The following is a 19286-nucleotide window of genomic DNA, read 5'->3' as shown; positions in this document are numbered from 1 at the left end:
ATTGATGACTGATCAGCTGTTTGAAGAGAACACATTGCTTGTGCAAGAGCTGCATTCTCTTCACCGTTTACCTGCTTGATGTTGCACAGCCAAGCAGTATAATTACAGCAACTCCATACCATTCACTTCATGGGAAGGAGCAGAGTGTAACTTCTCCTACCCTTTAAAGTGAATGGGAAGGAGGAGCTGTAATTACACCGCTTGGCTCTGTCGAGCAGTGAAAAGAATGTGAGCGATGTGATCTCTATAAACAGCTGATTGGCAGGGATGTCAAGATTCGGCCCCTGCCGATCTGATGGATAGGTCATCAATATAGGAAACCGGCCAACCCCCTTTAACTAGGGTTGAGTGAATCGAGCTTCGGATCAAAACTTTATTTTTAATGCTGTTACCGTACAGCATTAAAGGGACACTGACAGGCCCAATAACCATAATTAGCTGTACATATCCATACACAGGTCTTCTAATGTGCATTAAAACATATAAGTATAACCCCTGTCCACATTATGAATACAGTTAACTCACGTTTTATAACCTGAACTAATCGCTGTTCTTTCTGCCCAAGGTGCGGGGTTTCAGCTTCTCTTGCGCCCAGCCATCATCAGCCCAACCGCCGTTTTGAAGCGCCGCCCAGCTGATCAATATTCACTTAGCTGGGCGGCTTCTGCAGTCCCCGACCTTCCGAGATCCGGCGCATGCCCATTAGAAAGCTATGGGCATTGGACTCGCTTTCAGCTTCTGCGCAGAAGCCGCCCAGCTAAGTGAATATTGATGAGCTGGGTGGCGCTTCAAAAACGGCGGTTGGGCTGATGCTGGCTGGGCGCAAGTGGAGCTGAAACCCCGCCCCTTGGGCAGAAAGAACAGCGATTAGTTCAGGTTATAAAACGTGAGTTTACTGTATTCATAATGTGGACAGGGGGGATACTTATATGTTTTTAATGCACATTAGAAGACCTGTGCATGGATATGTACAGCTAATTATGGTTATTGGGCCTGTCAGTGTCCCTTTAAAATGTATTGGCTTTGCCTAGGCAAAATTTGTATCACCCGAAGTCACACAAGACTTCAGTGAATTACTTTGGTATTCCTATCTGCATCTTTAAAAACATTCCTAAATTAGGAATCTGAAGAGGTACCAGCCAGTACCAAAGCAGGACTTTAGTGGATACGCACTTTGCCTACACAGAGCCAATACTTTTTAATGCTGTACGGACACAGCATTAAAAAAGAAGTTTTTGAACAAAGTCTACCTATTCAGTGGTCAACTATTAACCGTTTGAGTTCTTGCCAAAAAGAGAAAGAAAAGTAATAATAAAATAAAAAAGCATAATAATCTAGGAATGTAAATGAAGCATGTAAACTGAAATGCAAATCAGCAACGTAACACGTAATGTCTTTGGAAGGTCCATATATCTACCAAAATATGACATTTTACCTGTTTTGGGCCGTTATAACCTCTTAGAGTTATAAAACCACAGGCCATGAATGAGCACAGTTACCTTAGTTTGCAAATATATTTTAAACTTTTTTTTTTTTTTTTCTTTTTTTTTATCAAACCCCATAAGCCAGGATGTACGGTAAAGCTGCCAATAGACACTATGACCAAAATTAGCCACCTGACATCTGACCAAGATTTGCTAGGAATGTCTTCTTATCCATGGCTCATCTGTCCTAGCCGGTAAGCCTAGATAAATAGATTTTATACACTAGAACCTGTGTACATTAACATACACATTCTCCTATGTGTACAGCGACATGCTAATTAGAGTGTTCACATGATAAACTAACAAACTATGTGAACACTTTAAGCTTTGAAGCTTATGTTACAGTACATGGTCTAACATTTAACAAAAGAAAAAAAAAAAGCATCTCTTGTGCAAATCGCATCTGAAAAAGATACTGGAAAAGTTTAGCATTCAATCTGTGATCGTGGAGTGCGCCGTAAGTTCATCGTATGCCGATGCAATTCTTGCATTTGTCGAATTCGATCTTTCTGCCACATCAAGTTAGGGGGCATGGGGTATTTCTGTGTCCCGTGCAGGTATCTGAATGGGATTCTCACATGGCAGGCGGTAGCCCGGCACCGAGGCTGAGGCATGGGCGGGAGCAGCATCCAGCGTTTGCGTTCAGCACAATACCGATAGGCCTCTTTCCTGTATTGTTTGTCTATGTCATCACTGTTCTTCCAGCCCCCGATAATAAAAACATCATCCTTGTAGTAGCAAATAGCTGCCCCCTCTATGCCCAGGACTTCTGGGGGTAAGCTCTCAAGAATTTCATTTGAGACCTGCCTAGAGATTTTACTTTGAGCCTCGTCAACAGTGACAGCGTAGCTCTTAGGGCAGCAAGAGGCGGTATTATAGAAATTTGTGCATGCAACCGACATCTGAAATGCACAGTAGTTGTCCAAAAGTGGCAGCGACTCGATATCCTGCCACCTACTACTTTCAATGTCGTATCTGCAGTTAATTGTTCTGAGGCCATCTTCATTATCACTATCAACTGGAGTGCGGGCAGTCAGGTAAACGTAACGGTCTTCTACACTAACGGCCTTCACGTCTCGCAAAATCTTAGGTGCAGATTCCAAGATCTGCCACTTATCTTGTTCAGGGTCATAGACAGTGACGTCTTTGAAGCCAGGGCTAAAGTTGCCGTGCCCACCAATGCTATATAAGTTGCCCTTCACAGACATAAGACCAAAGGAATGTTTTCGAGTGATCAAATTGCACACTTGCTCCCAAACATTTCTGCTTGGATTGTATCGCTCAACAGTCTTGGCAAACCCAGGCTCCATGGAGCCTGCTACGTAAACATGGCTGTCTGTAGCCATCACCGCATGTCCATCAAGGTGATTGTGAATGTGAGGCAAATTCACCCATCGATCTTCATGAATAAAATATCCAACGCATTCACTTAAGTAGTCGCCTCCTTCTGAAACGCCTCCAATCACCATTATCACATCCATATTCTGACCAAAGCGTGGCAAAGAGGTCATGTGGGTGGCCATTGACTGAAGATTTCCGGCTTGCACGTTTTCTGATCGCAAAGCGTGGCCCTCGACGGCCTCAGCAACCAATTGCAAGCAGGCCTCATTGGTTGCAACTAGCCTATTGGCTTTCACGTGTCTCGTAAGATAAGTGGGTTTCATCTGGGACAGTCGAAGAAGCCTAAACAATTCCTCGAAATACTTCTCTCTCTCCTCAGCGTTTTTCTGAATCCATTTTAGAATTGCCTCAAAGAGTATCTCCTCAGAGTCTACTGTGATCTCTGGATCAGAGAGCCAGTCTCTAACAAGGTGGAATGGAAGGGTATAAAATTCATCATCCTCAATCACCTTGAAGAAATTTCTACGAATCATGTCGGCAGACTTCAAAGCGAGCTGGTTGAGTGTATACATATGAGCCAAACTGTGAATGGCCACACAGTTCGATAGATTGAGCTTTTTCTTCAGGAACTCTCCGCAGAACTCCTTCAATCGAAGCAACAAAAATCTAAAAGTAAGAAAAAGAAAAGGAAAAAAATAAAATAAAATGTTAGATTACACTAAGGGAAAAAATGGTTATGGTCTCTCTGCTACATACAATATTAGGCCGCGTTCACATGGCCATGAGCAGTCAGTGAAATGCAGACCATGCAATGGTCACATTTCCTGGAACGCCATGACTCGTGAGCCAAACTCACTACATCGTAGTCATCTATGGTGCTTGCTGTCAGTGTCAGCCCAACCGTGGGTCTATTGTCCTGTACTCGAATTATGCAGCGAGTACAGGATAGTAAATCTGCAGTTGGGCAGGAACTCACAGCAACACGGTGCACTATAATGCAGTGAGTTCAGCTCACATCAGCCACGATGGGCCTGTAGTCCTATCTGCGTTTGAGAATTAAAAATAGGTAATGTTAATTAAAGTGCAAACATGTATGAAAGATACATACTTTGGCAATGCTCATTACAGTTTACTGCCTTAATAGGCCAACAATACTACAAGACTGCACAAGGGAACAACCTTAAAACGTGCACACAACGGAGCCTAGCCACCAAGGTTACCAATGATCACTGTGCAGCCCAACTTGCAGGCTGCTGTGGCCACAACCCCAGAATCACAAAAAAAAAAAAAATCTAGCAGGGGTGGGTTTTTAGAGATTCTGGTGTTCTGGTAACGTGCGAGTCGTGCTGAAATCCCATTCGGTTCAGAGGCTGCACTGCTATAGTCCTGCAACAAGTGATGCAGCAAAGACCGCCATGTAGCCTCAGCCTTATTATTAGTAAAGCCCCATTCATTCCATGGCACTGTACATATGAAAAGTGGTACGCATACATACTATAAAACAATAAGTATGAACAAGAAGGAGAGAGGACCCTGCCCCGAGGGCTTACAATCTACAAGGTATGCGGGAAACGCACAGTAGGTGAGGGTAGAAGCTGGTCATATGGCAGTATAGAGGCAGCAGGGTCAGTGTAGGTTGAAGAGGTGGATTTCAGGTTTGAAGTTTCCACAGTAGTTCAGCATCTGATATGTTGGGGTAAAGAGTTCCAGACTACAGGGGATTCATGGGAGAAATCCTGGAGGAGATTGTGGGAAGAGCAGATAAGAGGAGAGTAGAGAAAGATCTTGTGAGGACTGGAGATTACATGTGAGAAGATACGATTGATCAGGTCACAGATGTATGAAGGGGACCGGTATGGACGGCCTTGTATGTCATGGTTAGTGTTTTGTACTGGATCCTCTGGGCAATGGGGAGTGAAGAGACTGGCAAAGTAGAGTGGCAGAAGAGTAGGGGGGGGGGGGGAGGTTTATAAGTTGGGCAGCGGAGCTGAGGACAGATTGGAGGGGTGCGAGGATGCTAGATGGGAGGATGTTACAGTAGTCTAGGTGGGAGATGATGAGGGCATCTACAAGCATTTTAGCAGACTCCTGGTGAGGAATGTAAGATCTAGGAGATATTTTTGAGTTACAAGAGTAGGGATCTTCTGGCAGATGACCATGTGTATTATAATCCTGACAAATCAATGACTACTTATATACACCTACCTATGAGATAGAAAAGATAATTCTGTCTGGATTTACTTTCTAAATTAAACTGCAGCCACTAAAAAATGTCAATTGGAGAGTTGAAATGCTGGTTGCGGTTAAATATCAACCCCTCTAGAGATTCAAGCTCCCCAAACAGCACTTCATGGGCCTTTTAGTTGTATCTGTTATTTATACAGGTCTCTGATTACTAAAGTCATTTTTGACAAATCCCCCCCCCCCCCCTCCAATATAAAGCTGGGCATACACAACAGCTACTGTATCTCTCCCGATCCTCCCACAGATATGAATGGTGGGCCGAGCATGCATGTGAAATAGGAGAGGGGAGAAAGCAGCCGCCAGACACCTCTGTCACCAACCTATTTCCTGACAGGGATCAGGCAGCTGAAATAGAAAAGCCCGATCCTTAGCCGCAGGGGGAGTCAGGAAGCCCCATACATGGAAATTACTGTGTATACCAGCATAAGGCCTCTTGCCCGCGACCATGTGCCCTCCGAGATATAAGGTCCGTGCGCGGCATTTATCGTGCGCACGGGAGTACACAGCATCATAGATTACATTGATGCTGTGGACATCAGGCCGCCCGCGGGACTATTGTCCTGCACTCATATGATCATCCACAACATCAATGTAATCTATGATGCTGTGTGCACCCCCAGGACATATGGCCTGCTCACGGACCGTATATCTCGGAGGGCATACGGTCGTGGGCAAGAGGCCTAAAACACATATAAAAAAGGTTCCTACAGGCTGCACATACTATACAGAAGATAAATTATAGTCACCTCACTGGTCCGATGGGGCCCGGGTCCCCGCTGTGCCCCACTCCCTGCTGACGTCTTGACACAGCTGGGAATGCCACCCAGCCAATCACTGAGTGAGGCAGGTCATCGCTGTAGCCAGTGATTGGCTGAATGGCATTTACAGTAATTTCCTGCCGTGTCGAGACAGAAGCAACTGGAGGGCAGTGAGGTAAATCCCTGAGCGGCTGAGAGATGTGACCAAAGGGCCATTCCTTTATTATTTCTGCTAGAAGTTGTGAATGAATTACTAACAGCTTACAAAAGGTCCATCTGAGTGTTACCAGTCCCTACGCAGTGGTGGCACCTGCCAAATCAATTCACCCACTGGCTGGGGTACTAAAGGGTATGCTGGTGGTTACAAGTTCACAGGATAGTGGATAGCTATTAGATCAGTGGAGGTCCTATCGCTGGGACCTCCACTAATCTTAAGAATGGAGACCCCGTACACTTGAAGCTAGGGCTGAAACGATTACTCGATTGAATCGAGTAATTTGACACACAAAAAAATTTGAATCGAGGATTTGTTTGTGTTATGTGACCACGGAGTGGGAGTGAAGCGATTGCTATTACTCACCGCTCCGTGGTCACCTGCAATGTCCTTTGACAGCTTGTGTACTCCAATCATGGCAGAGCAGGCAGTTACACGGACACCTAGGCTGTAGTCGGCGCGGGAAATTGGAAACTGGGGGGGACTGATGCACTTGGGCTGAACGCACAGGGGGGAAAAAAGGGTATTGGGGACTGATGGCAGGGGGTCTGATGAGTTTTTATAAAGGAAAACTGTCTATTAATTCATTTTTTCTTATTAAATTACTTGATTAATCATAAAAATAAAATCAATATAATACTCGATTTAAAAAAAATAAAAAAAATAAAAAAAATTTACTGCATCCCTTCTTGAAGCCCCCCAAAATGAACAGAGCAGTAGGTGGGACTTAGAACTGCTGCCCCATTCATATCTATGGGAGTTCTGGAAATGGCAGAAGGCTATTAGAGATGAATGCATGGTTGCCCTGCCGTATCGCTCATTCCGAGGTCCCCGTTCTAGCGATCAGTGGAGGTCCCCCACAGGCTAATAGTTATCCCCTACCCTTTGGATAACTTTAACTGTAATGACTACAGAGGTTATCCCCATCAATCACTACAGGGCGGATAATCCTGTAGATGGCATAGAGCGATATCACAGATGTGCTGCCGGGACAGACACCAACTACTGGCCGGATAGGGACAAACTGTGGCGTCACCTAGGTCACGTCCCATTTCCACCACACAATGCCCATTGGAGAGCCAAGTGCGGAGATTTCTTTAAAACAGCAGTTAACATCAACGTCTAGGTGCACTTATTTTAGTAAACGTGAGCCTAAATATGTCCAGTATGTATACTGTGCAATCACTGGTGTGTTCAGGACATGAGGAAAGCTGGGTGCTGCCATCATGATTGACACCCAGCTTTCCCAATGATCTCTATGGAGCAGGCATATCCACAGCCCCCTATGACCTGGATCCTCCAGGTGACAGGTAGTAGACCAGTGATCTATAGCCCCCTCGGACCAGGAGCCTTCAGGTGATAGGTAGATGATCAGTGATCTATAGCCCCTATGGCCAGGACCCTCCAGGTGACAGGTAGATGATCAGTGATCTATAGCCCCTATGGCCAGGACCCTCCAGGTGACAGGTAGTAAGTAGATCAGTGATCTATAGCCCCTATGGCTAGGACCCTCCAGGTGACTGGTAGTAGATTAGTGATCTATAACCCCCTATGGCAAGGACCCTCCAGGTGACAGGTAGATCAGTGATCTTTAGCCCCCTATGGCCAGGACCCTCCAGGTGACAGGTAGTAGATTAGTGATCTATAACCCCCTATGGCGAGGACCCTCCAGGTGACAGGTAGATCAGTGATCTATAGCTCCCTATGGCCAGGACCCTCCAGATGACAGGTAGATGATTAGTGATCTATAGCCCCTTATGGCCAGGACCCTCCAAGTGACAGGTAGAAGATGAGTGATCTATAGCCCCCTATGGCCAGGACCCTCCAGGTGACAGGTAGATTATCAGTGATCTATAGCCCCCTATAGCCAGGACCCTCCAGGTGACAGGTAGATGATCAGTGATCTATAGCCCCCTATGGCCAGGACCCTCCAGATGATAGGTAGATGATCAGTGATCTATAGCTCCTTATGGCCAGGACCCTCCAGGTGACAGGTAGAAGATCAGTGATCTATAGCCCCCTATGGCCAGGACCCTCCAGGTGACAGGTAGTAGATCAGTGATCTATAGCCACCTATGGCCAGGACCCTCCAGGTGACAGGTAGTAGATCAGTGATCTATAGCCACCTATGGCCAGGACCCTCCAAGTGACAGGTAGATGATCAGTGATCTATAGCCCCCTATGGCCAGGACCCTCCAGGTGACAGGTAGTAGACCAGTGATCTATAGCCCCCTATGGCCAGGACCCTCCAGATGATAGGTAGATGATCAGTGATCTATAGCCTCCTATGGCCAGGACCCTCCAGGTGACAGGTAGATGATCAGTGATCTATAGCCCCTTATGGCCAGGACCCATCCAGGTGACAGGTAGAAGATGAGTGATCTATAGCCCCCTATGGCCAGGACCCTCTAGGTGACAGGTAGTAGACCAGTGATCTATAGCCCCTATGGCCAGGACCCTCCAGGTGACAGGTAGATGATCAGTTATCTATAGCCCCCTATAGCCAGGACCCTCCAGGTGACAGGTAGATGATCAGTTATCGATAGCCCCTATAGCCAGGACCCTCCAGGTGACAGGTAGATGATCAGTTATCTATAGCCCCCTATAGCCAGGACCCTCCAGATGATAGGTAGATGATTAGTGATCTATAGCCCCCTATGGCCAGGACCCTCCAGGTGACAGGTAGTAGACCAGTGATCTATAGCCCCCTATGGCCAGGACCCTCTAGGTGACAGGTAGTAGACCAGTGATCTATAGCCCCTATGGCCAGGACCCTCCAGGTGACAGGTAGTAGATCAGTGATCTATAGCCCCCTATGGCCAGGACCCTCCAGGTGACAGGTAGTAGACCAGTGATCTATAGCCCCCTATGGCCACGACCCTCCAGATGATAGGTAGATGATCAGTGATCTATAGCCTCCTATGGCCAGGACCCTCCAGGTGACAGGTAGATGATCAGTGATCTATAGCCTCCTATGGCCAGGACCCTCCAGGTGACAGGTAGATGATCAGTGATCTATAGCCTCCTATGGCCAGGACCCTCCAGGTGACAGGTAGATGATCAGTGATCTATAGCCCCCTATAGCCAGGACCCTCCAGGTGACAGGTAGATGATCAGTGATCTATAGCCCCTTATGGCCAGGACCCATCCAGGTGACAGGTAGAAGATGAGTGATCTATAGCCCCCTATGGCCAGGACCCTCCAGGTGACAGGTAGTAGACCAGTGATCTATAGCCCCTATGGCCAGGACCCTCCAGGTGACAGGTAGTAGATCAGTGATATATAGCCCCTTATGGCCAGGACCCTCCAGGTGACAGGTAGAAGATGAGTGATCTATAGCCCCCTATGGCCAGACCCCCGGGGAGATCGGCGGCCCCACCTGTCAGAGAGCTCCAGCACCTCATGCACATTGCCGGTGCACACACGGATCTGCCCCGTGTACATGTACTGGATCACGGCCTCCACAGTCTCCAGGTCCGGCCCAGGCTCCGAGCTCCATTTCATGTCCACCCGGCCCGAGCGAGACTCCTCAAACTGCCCGGACAGCAGCGGAGCGAAGTAGTCGGTGGCCGCGGCCAGCACGGAGCGATGAGCGGGGAACTCGCGTCCTCCGGCCCCGAACACCAGAGTCATGTCACAGAACAGGCCCTGCTTCCTCTGCTCGTTCTGTCGCCATGCCAACTCCGAGCAGTGACTCTCCGACAAGAACACCTCGGCCTCTCCATCTTCTAAGGCGCCATCCCGCTGCTCTGCATCCTCCTGAGGTGGAAGCTGCGGAGACAGCGACGTCATGGCTATTGCCGCAGCCATCTCGGTCTCCAGGGTGGGGAAGCCACCGACTGTCCAGCCTGACAACCGCCTACGTCACCACAGTCTGTCAGTCTAGTTTAGGCATAGGGGAGGCGTCTATAGGAACAATGCGCGGATGGCGTCATCACGTTTACCTGCGTGAGGTTATTGCGCTGCTAGAGGTGTAGGTTAGTTATAGGCGTGTCTCCACCTCTCCAGCCGCGTCCATGTTTCTGGAGACCAGTACCATGTAGACTAGAGGTACTGAGAGAGCAGGCAAAACTAACCAATCATATTCTAGTTTTCATTTTTCTAACGCAGGTTAAGGAATATAAGAAGTGATCTGATTGGAGGCTCTGAGTGTTTATGATGACTGCCTATGAGTCCCTTACACCACATGAATTTGGCACTGCTTGCCTTTTCATGGCCACCTTTGGTTTTTGCAGTTTTTTGTAGAATATTTTTTTCTGGTATTTTTTTGCAGTGGGGAAAATCTGACATAAAGCTGTCAGTATGATTATCAATCATGAGAATGCCGAGTGCTTCTGAAGTCCAGACTGCACGATCCCTCGCTTACACTGAGCGTGATAGGCTCCTGTGAAAGAGCCCTTAAAGGGCATCTGTCAGCAGAATTGTACTTATCAAACTGGCTGACCTGTTACATGTGCACTTGGCAGCTGAAGGCATCTGTGTGGGTCCCATGTTCCTATGGGGCCGCATTGCTAAGAAAAATTATGTTTTAATATATGCTAATTATCCTCTAGGAGCAATGGGGGAGTTGCCATTGCACCTAAAGGCTCAGCTCTCTCTGCAACTGCTGTGCCCTCTGCACTTTGATTTACAGGGCCAGGCTGTGTAAATATCATCACACCTGGTCCTGTCAAAGTGGAAAGGACACGGGTGTTCTGGAGAAAGCAGAACCTTTAGGTGTAACGGCAACGCCCCCGTTGCTCCTAGAGGCTGATTTGCATACATTAAAGCATCATTTTTCTCAGCAATGCGGGCACATATGAACATGGGACCAACACAGATGCCTTCAGCTGCCAAGTGCACATGTAACAGGTCAGCCAGTGTCATAGGTGTAATCTGCTGACATGCCCTCTGGCCCTTGTGCGTCAGAAACGCAAATCTACAGCAGAGAGGGGCTGTCATAGACTCGAGCTATAATTTACATCTGCATCGGCAAGCAGTGGAATATTCTGGAGCTGCAGAGAAGCGCTTGCACGACGTCAAGATGGCAGCTCGTCATGACAAGGGCGCGTTTATCACAGAGCTGCGTCACAACATAGTAATATAAAATAGGCTGAAAAAAAGACATCGTCCATCCAGTTCAGCCTGTTATCCTGCAAAGTTGATCCAGAGGAAGGCAAAAAAAAAAAATCAAAGTGGAAGCCAATTTTCCTCATATTAGGGGAATAAATTCCTTCCCGACTTCAATCAATGGAGCAAAGAATCAGTTAAATACAGCAGTGGTGGACAGTGGCGTCGCCAGGGGGGGGGGCCAGAGGGGGCCACGGCCCCCCCTACATCATGCTCGGCCCCCCCATGTGCCCCCCCAACTAAAATGCGCCCCCCCCCCCAAGTGAGCCGCCGCCGCCGCCGGGCACAGGGAGTTGAGCGCTTCAATTGCGCTCATCTCCTTACTACTGCCTGTGCCAGCGGCGGTGCAGGGGAGGGAGAGGCGTGTCCCTTCCCCTTGCTCTGATAGGCTGCCGGCACTAGGCCGGCAGCCTATCAGAGGCCGGCGCAGGCGGCGCGATGACGTCATCGCGCTGCCTGAGCCATACAGCGTGGGACACAGACCAGAAGAGGCCTGCATCGCATCGCTGCCACTGAGGTAAGTATAAGTGTTCTTTTTTTTTTTTTTTCTTACAATAGTGATACTGAAGGGGTGGGGGACTTAATAATGCCACATGATGGGGGGGACTTAATAATGCCACATGATGGGGGGGACTTAATAATGCCACATGATGGGGGGGGACTTAATAATGCCACATGATGGGGGGGGACTTAATAATGCCACATGATGGGGGGGACTTAATAATGCCACATGATAGGGGGGGAACTTAATAATGCCACATGATGGGGGGGGACTTAATAATGCCACATGATGGGGGGGGACTTAATAATGCCACATGATGGGGGGGGACTTAATAATGCCACATGATGGGGGGGACTTAATAATGCCACATGATGGGGGGGACTTAATAATGCCACATGATGGGGGGGACTTAATAATGCCACATGATGGGGGGGACTTAATAATGCCACATGATGGGGGGGGACTTAATAATGCCACATGATGGGGGGGGACTTAATAATGCCACATGATGGGGGGGACTTAATAATGGCACATGATTACTGGCACGTAATGGGGGGCTTATTACTGACACGTAATGGGGGGCGACTTAATAATGGCACATGATTACTGGCACGTAATGGGGGGTTTATTACTGACACGTAATGGGGGGCTTATTACTGGCACATGATGGGGGGCTTATTACTGGCACATTATTGGTGGGCACTATAGGGGCATCTACTGAGGCAACACAAAGAAGGGGTGTTTTATATGGGGGGCTCTGTACAGTAGCATTTTATACTGGGACACATTATGGTGGGTACTATGGGGAAGGGGGGAGAGGAGTACTATGGAGTCATCTACGGGGGCACCAAGAAGGGGTCATTTATACTTGCAAAATTATGGGGGACACTGAGGGCATCTACTGGGGCATTTTATACTGGTACATTATGGGGGGCACTAGGAGGAAGGGGGAGAGGAGCACTATGGGGGCATTTACTAGGGGCACTATATAGGGGTATTTTATACTGGCACATTATGGGGGACATTAGCTCAACTGGGGGGCATAAGGGGGTATTTTCCCTTTCATCCTCCATGACGGCATACCATGAGAGATGACCCGCCTCCAACCAGGTAGGGACAGGAAGTATAAGTTTGACTCTCCTCCGGCTCCTCCTCAGTGTCTTCCTGTCCCTCCAGGTAGGAGATGGGTTTTCTCTTATGGTTGCCGACCATGAAAAAAGAAGTGGAAGAAGAAAAGTGGATGCCATGTGAGGAGGCAGCAGAGTCCGGTCCCCATTGGGGAAGTCGGGCTCTGGAAGACCTGTCTCTTACCTGCTGCTGGCGCGGGCAGACAGGTCCACGTGGGGCCGGACACTCAGGGAGTCCCTCCGGTCGGTTGCTAAACTCCACACTGCGATCCGGCATGGCCGGCGCTCACAGTGTCGTCACCGGAAGTGGACGTGCGCCATGCGTTCCACGAAGCGTTCCACAGCTCACTTCCGGGTTGGGGCCTGAGAGCACTTCCGGCGGTGGATCGCATGCCGGCGGCGGCGGGAAAATTCAAAAAAGCGCGCAGGATTATGGCGGAGGTCGTCCTCTGATCTGAGGTCTGGAGGTAAAAACTATTTAAGGGGGGAACAGTGACCTTTGTTCCCTAAAAAAGATGCTGGACCCAGGTGAAATTATGGAGAACACTCAGGGATCCGTACCAGTGAGTAATTTACCAGGACAAGGGTAAAGGCAGTATATTCTGTTAGATTAACCCTTATGTATTTTCTTTCCTTCTGTATGTGTGCAGAGCGAGAAAGAGAGTGCTCAGAAAGCAAAATCTAGTCAGAGGGCAAAAAAGTGCAGTCTCTGTTCTATTAAACTTTCTGATTCTTCTACTAGGAAAGTGTGTAAAAAATGCACAGACAACATTTCTAAGGATTTAGTTCCGTCCCTAAAAGAAGAACTTAAAAACACAATTAGGGAAGAAATCAGGGCTGCTATGTCAGATGCCTCATTAATCCCTTACTGCTCCAAACAGGCGCAGGGACCAGCGACAAAAGCATCTGATTCAGAATTTGAGGAGGACTCAGAGTCAGGTGAACTCGGGTCTGAAGATTCTGGTTCAGATTCCGAATTTAAAAACTATCTCTTTTCATCGGAGGATACCAGAGAATTAATTAAGGCAGTTAGAGCCACTATGGATCTTTCTGATGAAAAAATCTGTAGATCAGTCCATGACGAGATGTTCAGTGGTTTTGAACAGAGATCTAACCGAGGTTTTCCGGTGAATAAAAACATGCACGATCTAATTAAAAGAGAATGGAGGTCCCCGGATAGGAAACTATTCATTCCTAGGACAATAAGGCGACGTCTCCCCTTTTCTAGCGAAGACGAAGCCTTGTTAACTACCTGTCCTAAGATAGATGTTTCTCTATCTAAATTAGTGAAGGGTCCTAACGCCTTACCATTTGAAGACATGGGGTCATTAAGGGACCCCATGGATAAAAAGACAGATCAGACTCTTAAAAAAACATGGGAAGCTTGTGCTGCCCTGTTTAAACCAAACCTAGCGGCAACCTCAGTATCCAGATCATTAAAAAAATGGCTCACACAGTTAGAATCCCTACTGAAAGGCGGTAGTACATACGGTGATCTTAAAGATTCTTTTCCGCTCCTAATCAAAGCGGTGGATTTCCTATCGGATGCCACTGCGGAATCTGTCAGAATAGCTGCTAAGGCATCTGGGTTAGCGGTCGTGGCAAGAAGGTCCCTCTGGTTAAAATCCTGGTCAGGTGAGGTCAGTTCAAAATTAAAATTATGTACCTTACCTTTTCATGGTAATCTATTGTTTGGAGAGGATTTAGAGTCCATCCTAGAAAAGGCTTCCGATTCTAAGAAGACCTTTCCCAGAGATTCCGGGAAGAGGAAATTTCCCTTTCGGAGAGTTAAAAAAGGGACCCCCTTTCAAGCAAAGAAAACAAACAGGGACTCAGGCTGGTCAAGGGGAAGAAACCAGAAGAGTAGAGGGTACCTGTTTTCTTCAAAGAATACGGAACCATCAAAGCAATGACGCCAGTGCTCAGGTAGGAGGGAGACTAAGTTGTTTTTTAGACTACTGGGAAAAAATTACAACAAACCCTTGGGTCTTAAATACAATATCAGAAGGCTACAAAATAGTTTTCCGTCTTCCTCCTCCCTCAAATATTTTCAGGGTAACTCCCATTCAAAAGACAACTGTTCTCCAAACAAATCTGGAGGAAGGGATTCGGAAGCTTCTGGCTCAAAGGGCCATAATTCCGGTTCCCTATTCTCAAAAAGGTCAGGGATATTATTCAACCGTTTTTCTAGTAAAAAAACCAGACGGGAAATTTCGGTTAATAATAAACCTAAAAAACTTAAACAAATTCATACAGTACAACAAATTCAAAATGGAGACAATAAGATCAACCGTGAATCTGCTGAAAAAGGGAGACTTTTTAGCCTCCCTAGACTTAAGAGACGCATACTACCACATTCCGGTATGCAAACAGTCCCAAAAGTTCCTGCGGATAGCGGTTTATTTGGGGAAAGTTCTGTTCCATTTTCAATTCCAGGTATTACCCTTTGGGATAACCTCGGCCCCCAGGGTCTTCACAAAGGTGATGCTGGAACTAGTGGCCCACCTGAGAAGGAGGAATATCTTGATCATTCCGTATTTAGACGACCTACTAATAGTAGGCGAATCAAAACAGTCACTAGAGAACAATCTCTTTGTGACCTGCCAGACGCTGTATCTGGCGGGATGGCTAATAAATTGGGAAAAATCAAAGCCAGTCCCGTCCCAGGAAATAATTTTCTTGGGTCTCTCCCTAGACACCACTCGTCAGGAAACGTCTCTTACAGAACAAAAAGTTTCTGGAGTGGTAGAAAAGGTCTCACGGTTTCAGAGTCATCCATCCTGTTCGATACGAGAGGCTATGAGACTACAAGGGACCCTGACCTCTTGCATCCCTGCAGTAAAGTGGGCTCAGTTCCACTCTCGAATTCTACAGCAGTGGACGCTGGCCTGCTGGGACAGAAGCCAGAGCTCTTTGGAACAGACAGTTCTGGTTCCTGTTTCGGTGAATCAGAGTCTTCAGTGGTGGAAGCAAGTAAGCCACCTACGCCAGGGAATTCCGTGGAATACGGAGGAGCAGGTTTTCATCACTACAGATGCAAGTCCTTGGGGGTGGGGAGCGCATTACTCTCATCACTATTTCCAGGGGGCCTGGGTAAACCACCAGAAGACTTTGTCCTCAAACCAAAAAGAATTGATGGCAGTTTGGGAGGCCATAAAAGTGGCGAGTCAATACATAGAGGGAAAGGATGTCCAAATAAGATCAGACAACACCACAGTGGTAGCGTACTTAAACCATCAAGGCGGAACAAGAAGCCTATGTCTGAGTCAAATAACAGAAAAGATTTTTTCCTGGGCAGAAGGAAATATAAGATCCCTTTCAGCGGTCCATTTAAAAGGAAGCTTAAATGTGAAAGCAGACTTCCTAAGCAGGGTCAAGATATGTCAAATAGAGTGGAGTCTGAAGGAAGAAGTTTTTCTCCAAATAACCCAAAAGTGGGGAGTTCCCCAAATAGATCTCTTTGCTTCGGCCACAAACGCAAAAGTAGACCGCTTCTTCTCCCTCAATCCAAGAGACAAAAGCGAAGGCATAGATGCCTTTTCAATAAAATGGAGGTTCCATCTAGCTTATGCCTTCCCCCCCCCTACAACTAATGTCTCGGGTGATAAAGAAGATAAGGCAAGACAAAGCCCATGTTATTTTGATAGCTCCCTTATGGCCCAAAAAAATCATGGTTTCCTCTTTTGAAGATCATGTCAATCCAAAGTCCATGGATCCTTCCTTGGGATCAGGATTTGTTGTCGCAGGGTCCCCTTCTCCATCCCGAGGTGGAAAAGCTGCATTTGGCAGCTTGGAACCTGAAAGGTTGACCTTAAAAGCTAAAGGCCTGACAGACCCAGTCATCAATACTATGTCGGCCAGTAGAAAGGAAACAACCTCTAAGATCTATAATAAGGTTTGGAGAACCTTTAATACCTGGTGTGTAAAAGAAAAAGTATCCCCTGAAAAATTTTCGGTCCTTTCAATTCTAGGTTTCTTACAGTCTGGGCTGGAGAAAGGTCTTCGTCCCAATACTCTGAGGGTTCACGTATCAGCCCTTAGTGCAGTTTTTGATGAAAAAATTGCCAATCATGCTTGGGTTGTCAGATTCCTTAAAGGGGCAGATAGACTGAGACCATCATTGAAAGCTATGACTCCACCATGGGATCTTAATTTAGTTCTATCAGGCTTAACAGAAAGCCCCTTTGAACCTTTATCATCTGTCTCTATAAAATACATAACACTTAAAACCCTGTTCTTAGTAGCAATTACTTCAGCCCGCAGGGTTAGTGAGATCCAGGCCCTGAAAATGAATGAACCTTTCTGTGTTATCTCTGCAGATAGAATTACGTTTAAGTTAGACAACTCCTTCCTTCCCAAAGTTGTGTCTAATTTTCACAGGCAAGAAGAGATATTGGTTCCCTCGTTTTGCGACGACCCGAAAACAGAAGGGGAGGAGAGGTTTCATAAGTTGGATGTGCGGAGAGCAGTGCTTATATATTTAGAGGCCACGAAGGTTTTCAGAAAGACGGACTCCTTGTTTGTTCAGTTTCTTGGCATAAACAAAGGACAGAGAGCGACAAAAAATACCATTTCAAGATGGATTAAGACGGCGATCTCAGATTCATATAAAGCGCTAGGGAAATCACCTCCTGAAGCCTTTACAGCTCATTCTACGAGATCGGTTTCGGCCTCTTGGGCAGAGAGGGCAAACGCTTCATTAGAGCAAATTTGTAGGGCAGCCACCTGGTCTAGCCCTAATACTTTTATTAAACATTACAGAATCCATGTTAAGGCAGGTCAGGATCTAGCCTTTGGGAGGAAAGTCCTTCAAGCTATAATCCCCCCCTAAAAGTTGTTAATATGTTATATCTCATGGTATGCCGTCATGGAGGATGAAAGGGAAAAACCAAATTACGTACCGGTAATTCCCTTTTCATGAATCCTCCATGACGGCATAGGGGTTTCCCACCCTAAAAAAAAAAAAAAAAAAGATATATGTAAATATATACGTTCATAAGATTATGATAGGCCTACACATAGGTGATGGTGTGCAAAAAAAAAAAAAAAAAAAAAAAAAAGATTCGAAAGAACACTCTCTAGGCTGTCAATCCAGAAAGACACTGAGGAGGAGCCGGAGGAGAGTCAAACTTATACTTCCTGTCCCTACCTGGTTGGAGGCGGGTCATCTCTCATGGTATGCCGTCATGGAGGATTCATGAAAAGGGAATTACCGGTACGTAATTTGGTTTTTTTGCATTGTCACATTATAAGGAGAATTATTTCTACTGGGGGGGCATAATGGTGGGCTTTATTACTCCCCCATAGTATGACCCCCTAGTAGCAGCACCGGCCTCTCCCTGCTCTGCTGCCCCTTCTCCAAATCCTTATTATGAAATCTTTCTCATTAGGATAAAACACATCAGCTCCGCCGAGCCCCCGGACAAAGTGTGGAAGTGGCGTCCGAGATCCCCAAGGGCCAAGCCAAGTAACTATAAGTGTTCATGTTAAATATGTTTGTTATACACATATAGCCTACACCAGTGATGGCGAACCTTTTAGAGGCCGAGTGCCCAAACTGCAAACCAAAACCCACTTATTTATCGTAAAGTGCCAACACGGCAATGTAACCTGAATACTACAGTCCAATATAGTATATCTTTATGTAATTTATCATGTAGCTATAATAGCCTGCCTACATTCAGTGCCCTGCCTGTGCTGTTCATAGGAAAAGTCTAAGGCATATTGGTACACCATAGACTTTTTTCACAGTGCGGGTGCCCACAGAGAGGGCTCTGAGTGCCGCCTCTGGCACCCGTGCCATAGGTTCGCCATCACTGGCCTACACTGTGCCCCACGATATACAGTATACCGCTACACTGTGCCCCACGATACAGTATACTGCTACACTGTGCCACACGATATACAGTATACCGCTACACTGTGCCACACGATATACAGTATACCGCTACACTGTGCCACACGATATACAGTATACCGCTACACTGTGGAGTCTGTTCTATAAGCACCCTTGTTCTGTGGCGGCGGACAGAAAATAATCTGGAAGTGCCTCTCCCGAGACCAGGCTCTGGATCCGCCACTGGTCTGGACCGCTCACAGGAGTGTACATTTCTTCTAAACTGTAATCCGTATCCTCTGACCTGCAGAAATGAGCGCGCGCTCGATAACAACTAACAGGCAGTACCTGTAGGCTGTAGCCTGGCCCTGTTACCGAAGCTAGCCGAGTGGTGTAAGGTTAAGGTACTAGTAGAGATGAGCGGCTGCTAAATCCTGATTTAAAGTTAAAGTTACTGCAGGATATGGATTACAGTTTAGAAATGTCAAATGTACACTCCTGTGAGAGGCGGGGAGGGGGATCTGTGGATGACACTGTTATGGAGGGGGAAATGAGGATGACACTGTTATGGAGGGGGAAATGGGGATGACACTGTCATGGGGTGGATCTGTGGATGACACATATAGCATAAGATGCTATACCCGGTATGTGGCATCCACAGATCCCCCCCA

At 47.0% G+C, this 19286-nt stretch overlaps 1 protein-coding gene across 1 annotated transcript; it reads right to left on the bottom strand.

The window, feature by feature from the left end:
* Positions 1-986: 986 nt before the first annotated feature.
* Positions 987-9929, bottom strand: KLHL11 (kelch like family member 11). Its single transcript, XM_044297920.1, has 2 exons — positions 9421-9929; positions 987-3491 (listed from the first exon to the last, which is right to left on the bottom strand). The coding sequence occupies exons 1-2, from the start codon at positions 9849-9851 to the stop codon at positions 1910-1912; spliced, it is 2013 nt and encodes a 670-aa protein (XP_044153855.1). The 5' UTR covers positions 9852-9929; the 3' UTR covers positions 987-1909.
* Between the last annotated feature and the right edge of the window lie 9357 nt (positions 9930-19286).

This window comes from Bufo gargarizans, chromosome 6, assembly GCF_014858855.1.
Source record: "Bufo gargarizans isolate SCDJY-AF-19 chromosome 6, ASM1485885v1, whole genome shotgun sequence".
NCBI lineage: Eukaryota > Metazoa > Chordata > Amphibia > Anura > Bufonidae > Bufo > Bufo gargarizans.
The sequence above is the reverse complement of the archived record's forward strand: the minus strand, read 5'-3'. Positions and strand labels throughout refer to the sequence as shown.

Excerpts from the sequence above, each read along its gene's own strand:
- KLHL11 (XM_044297920.1), bottom strand. The coding sequence starts at position 9,851 with ATGGCTGCGGCAATAGCCATGACGTCGCTGTCTCCGCAGCTTCCACCT. Across the intron at positions 3,492-9,420 it reads GTGCTGGAGCTCTCTGACAG|ATTTTTGTTGCTTCGATTGA; the intron begins GTGGGGCCGCCG and ends TCTTACTTTTAG.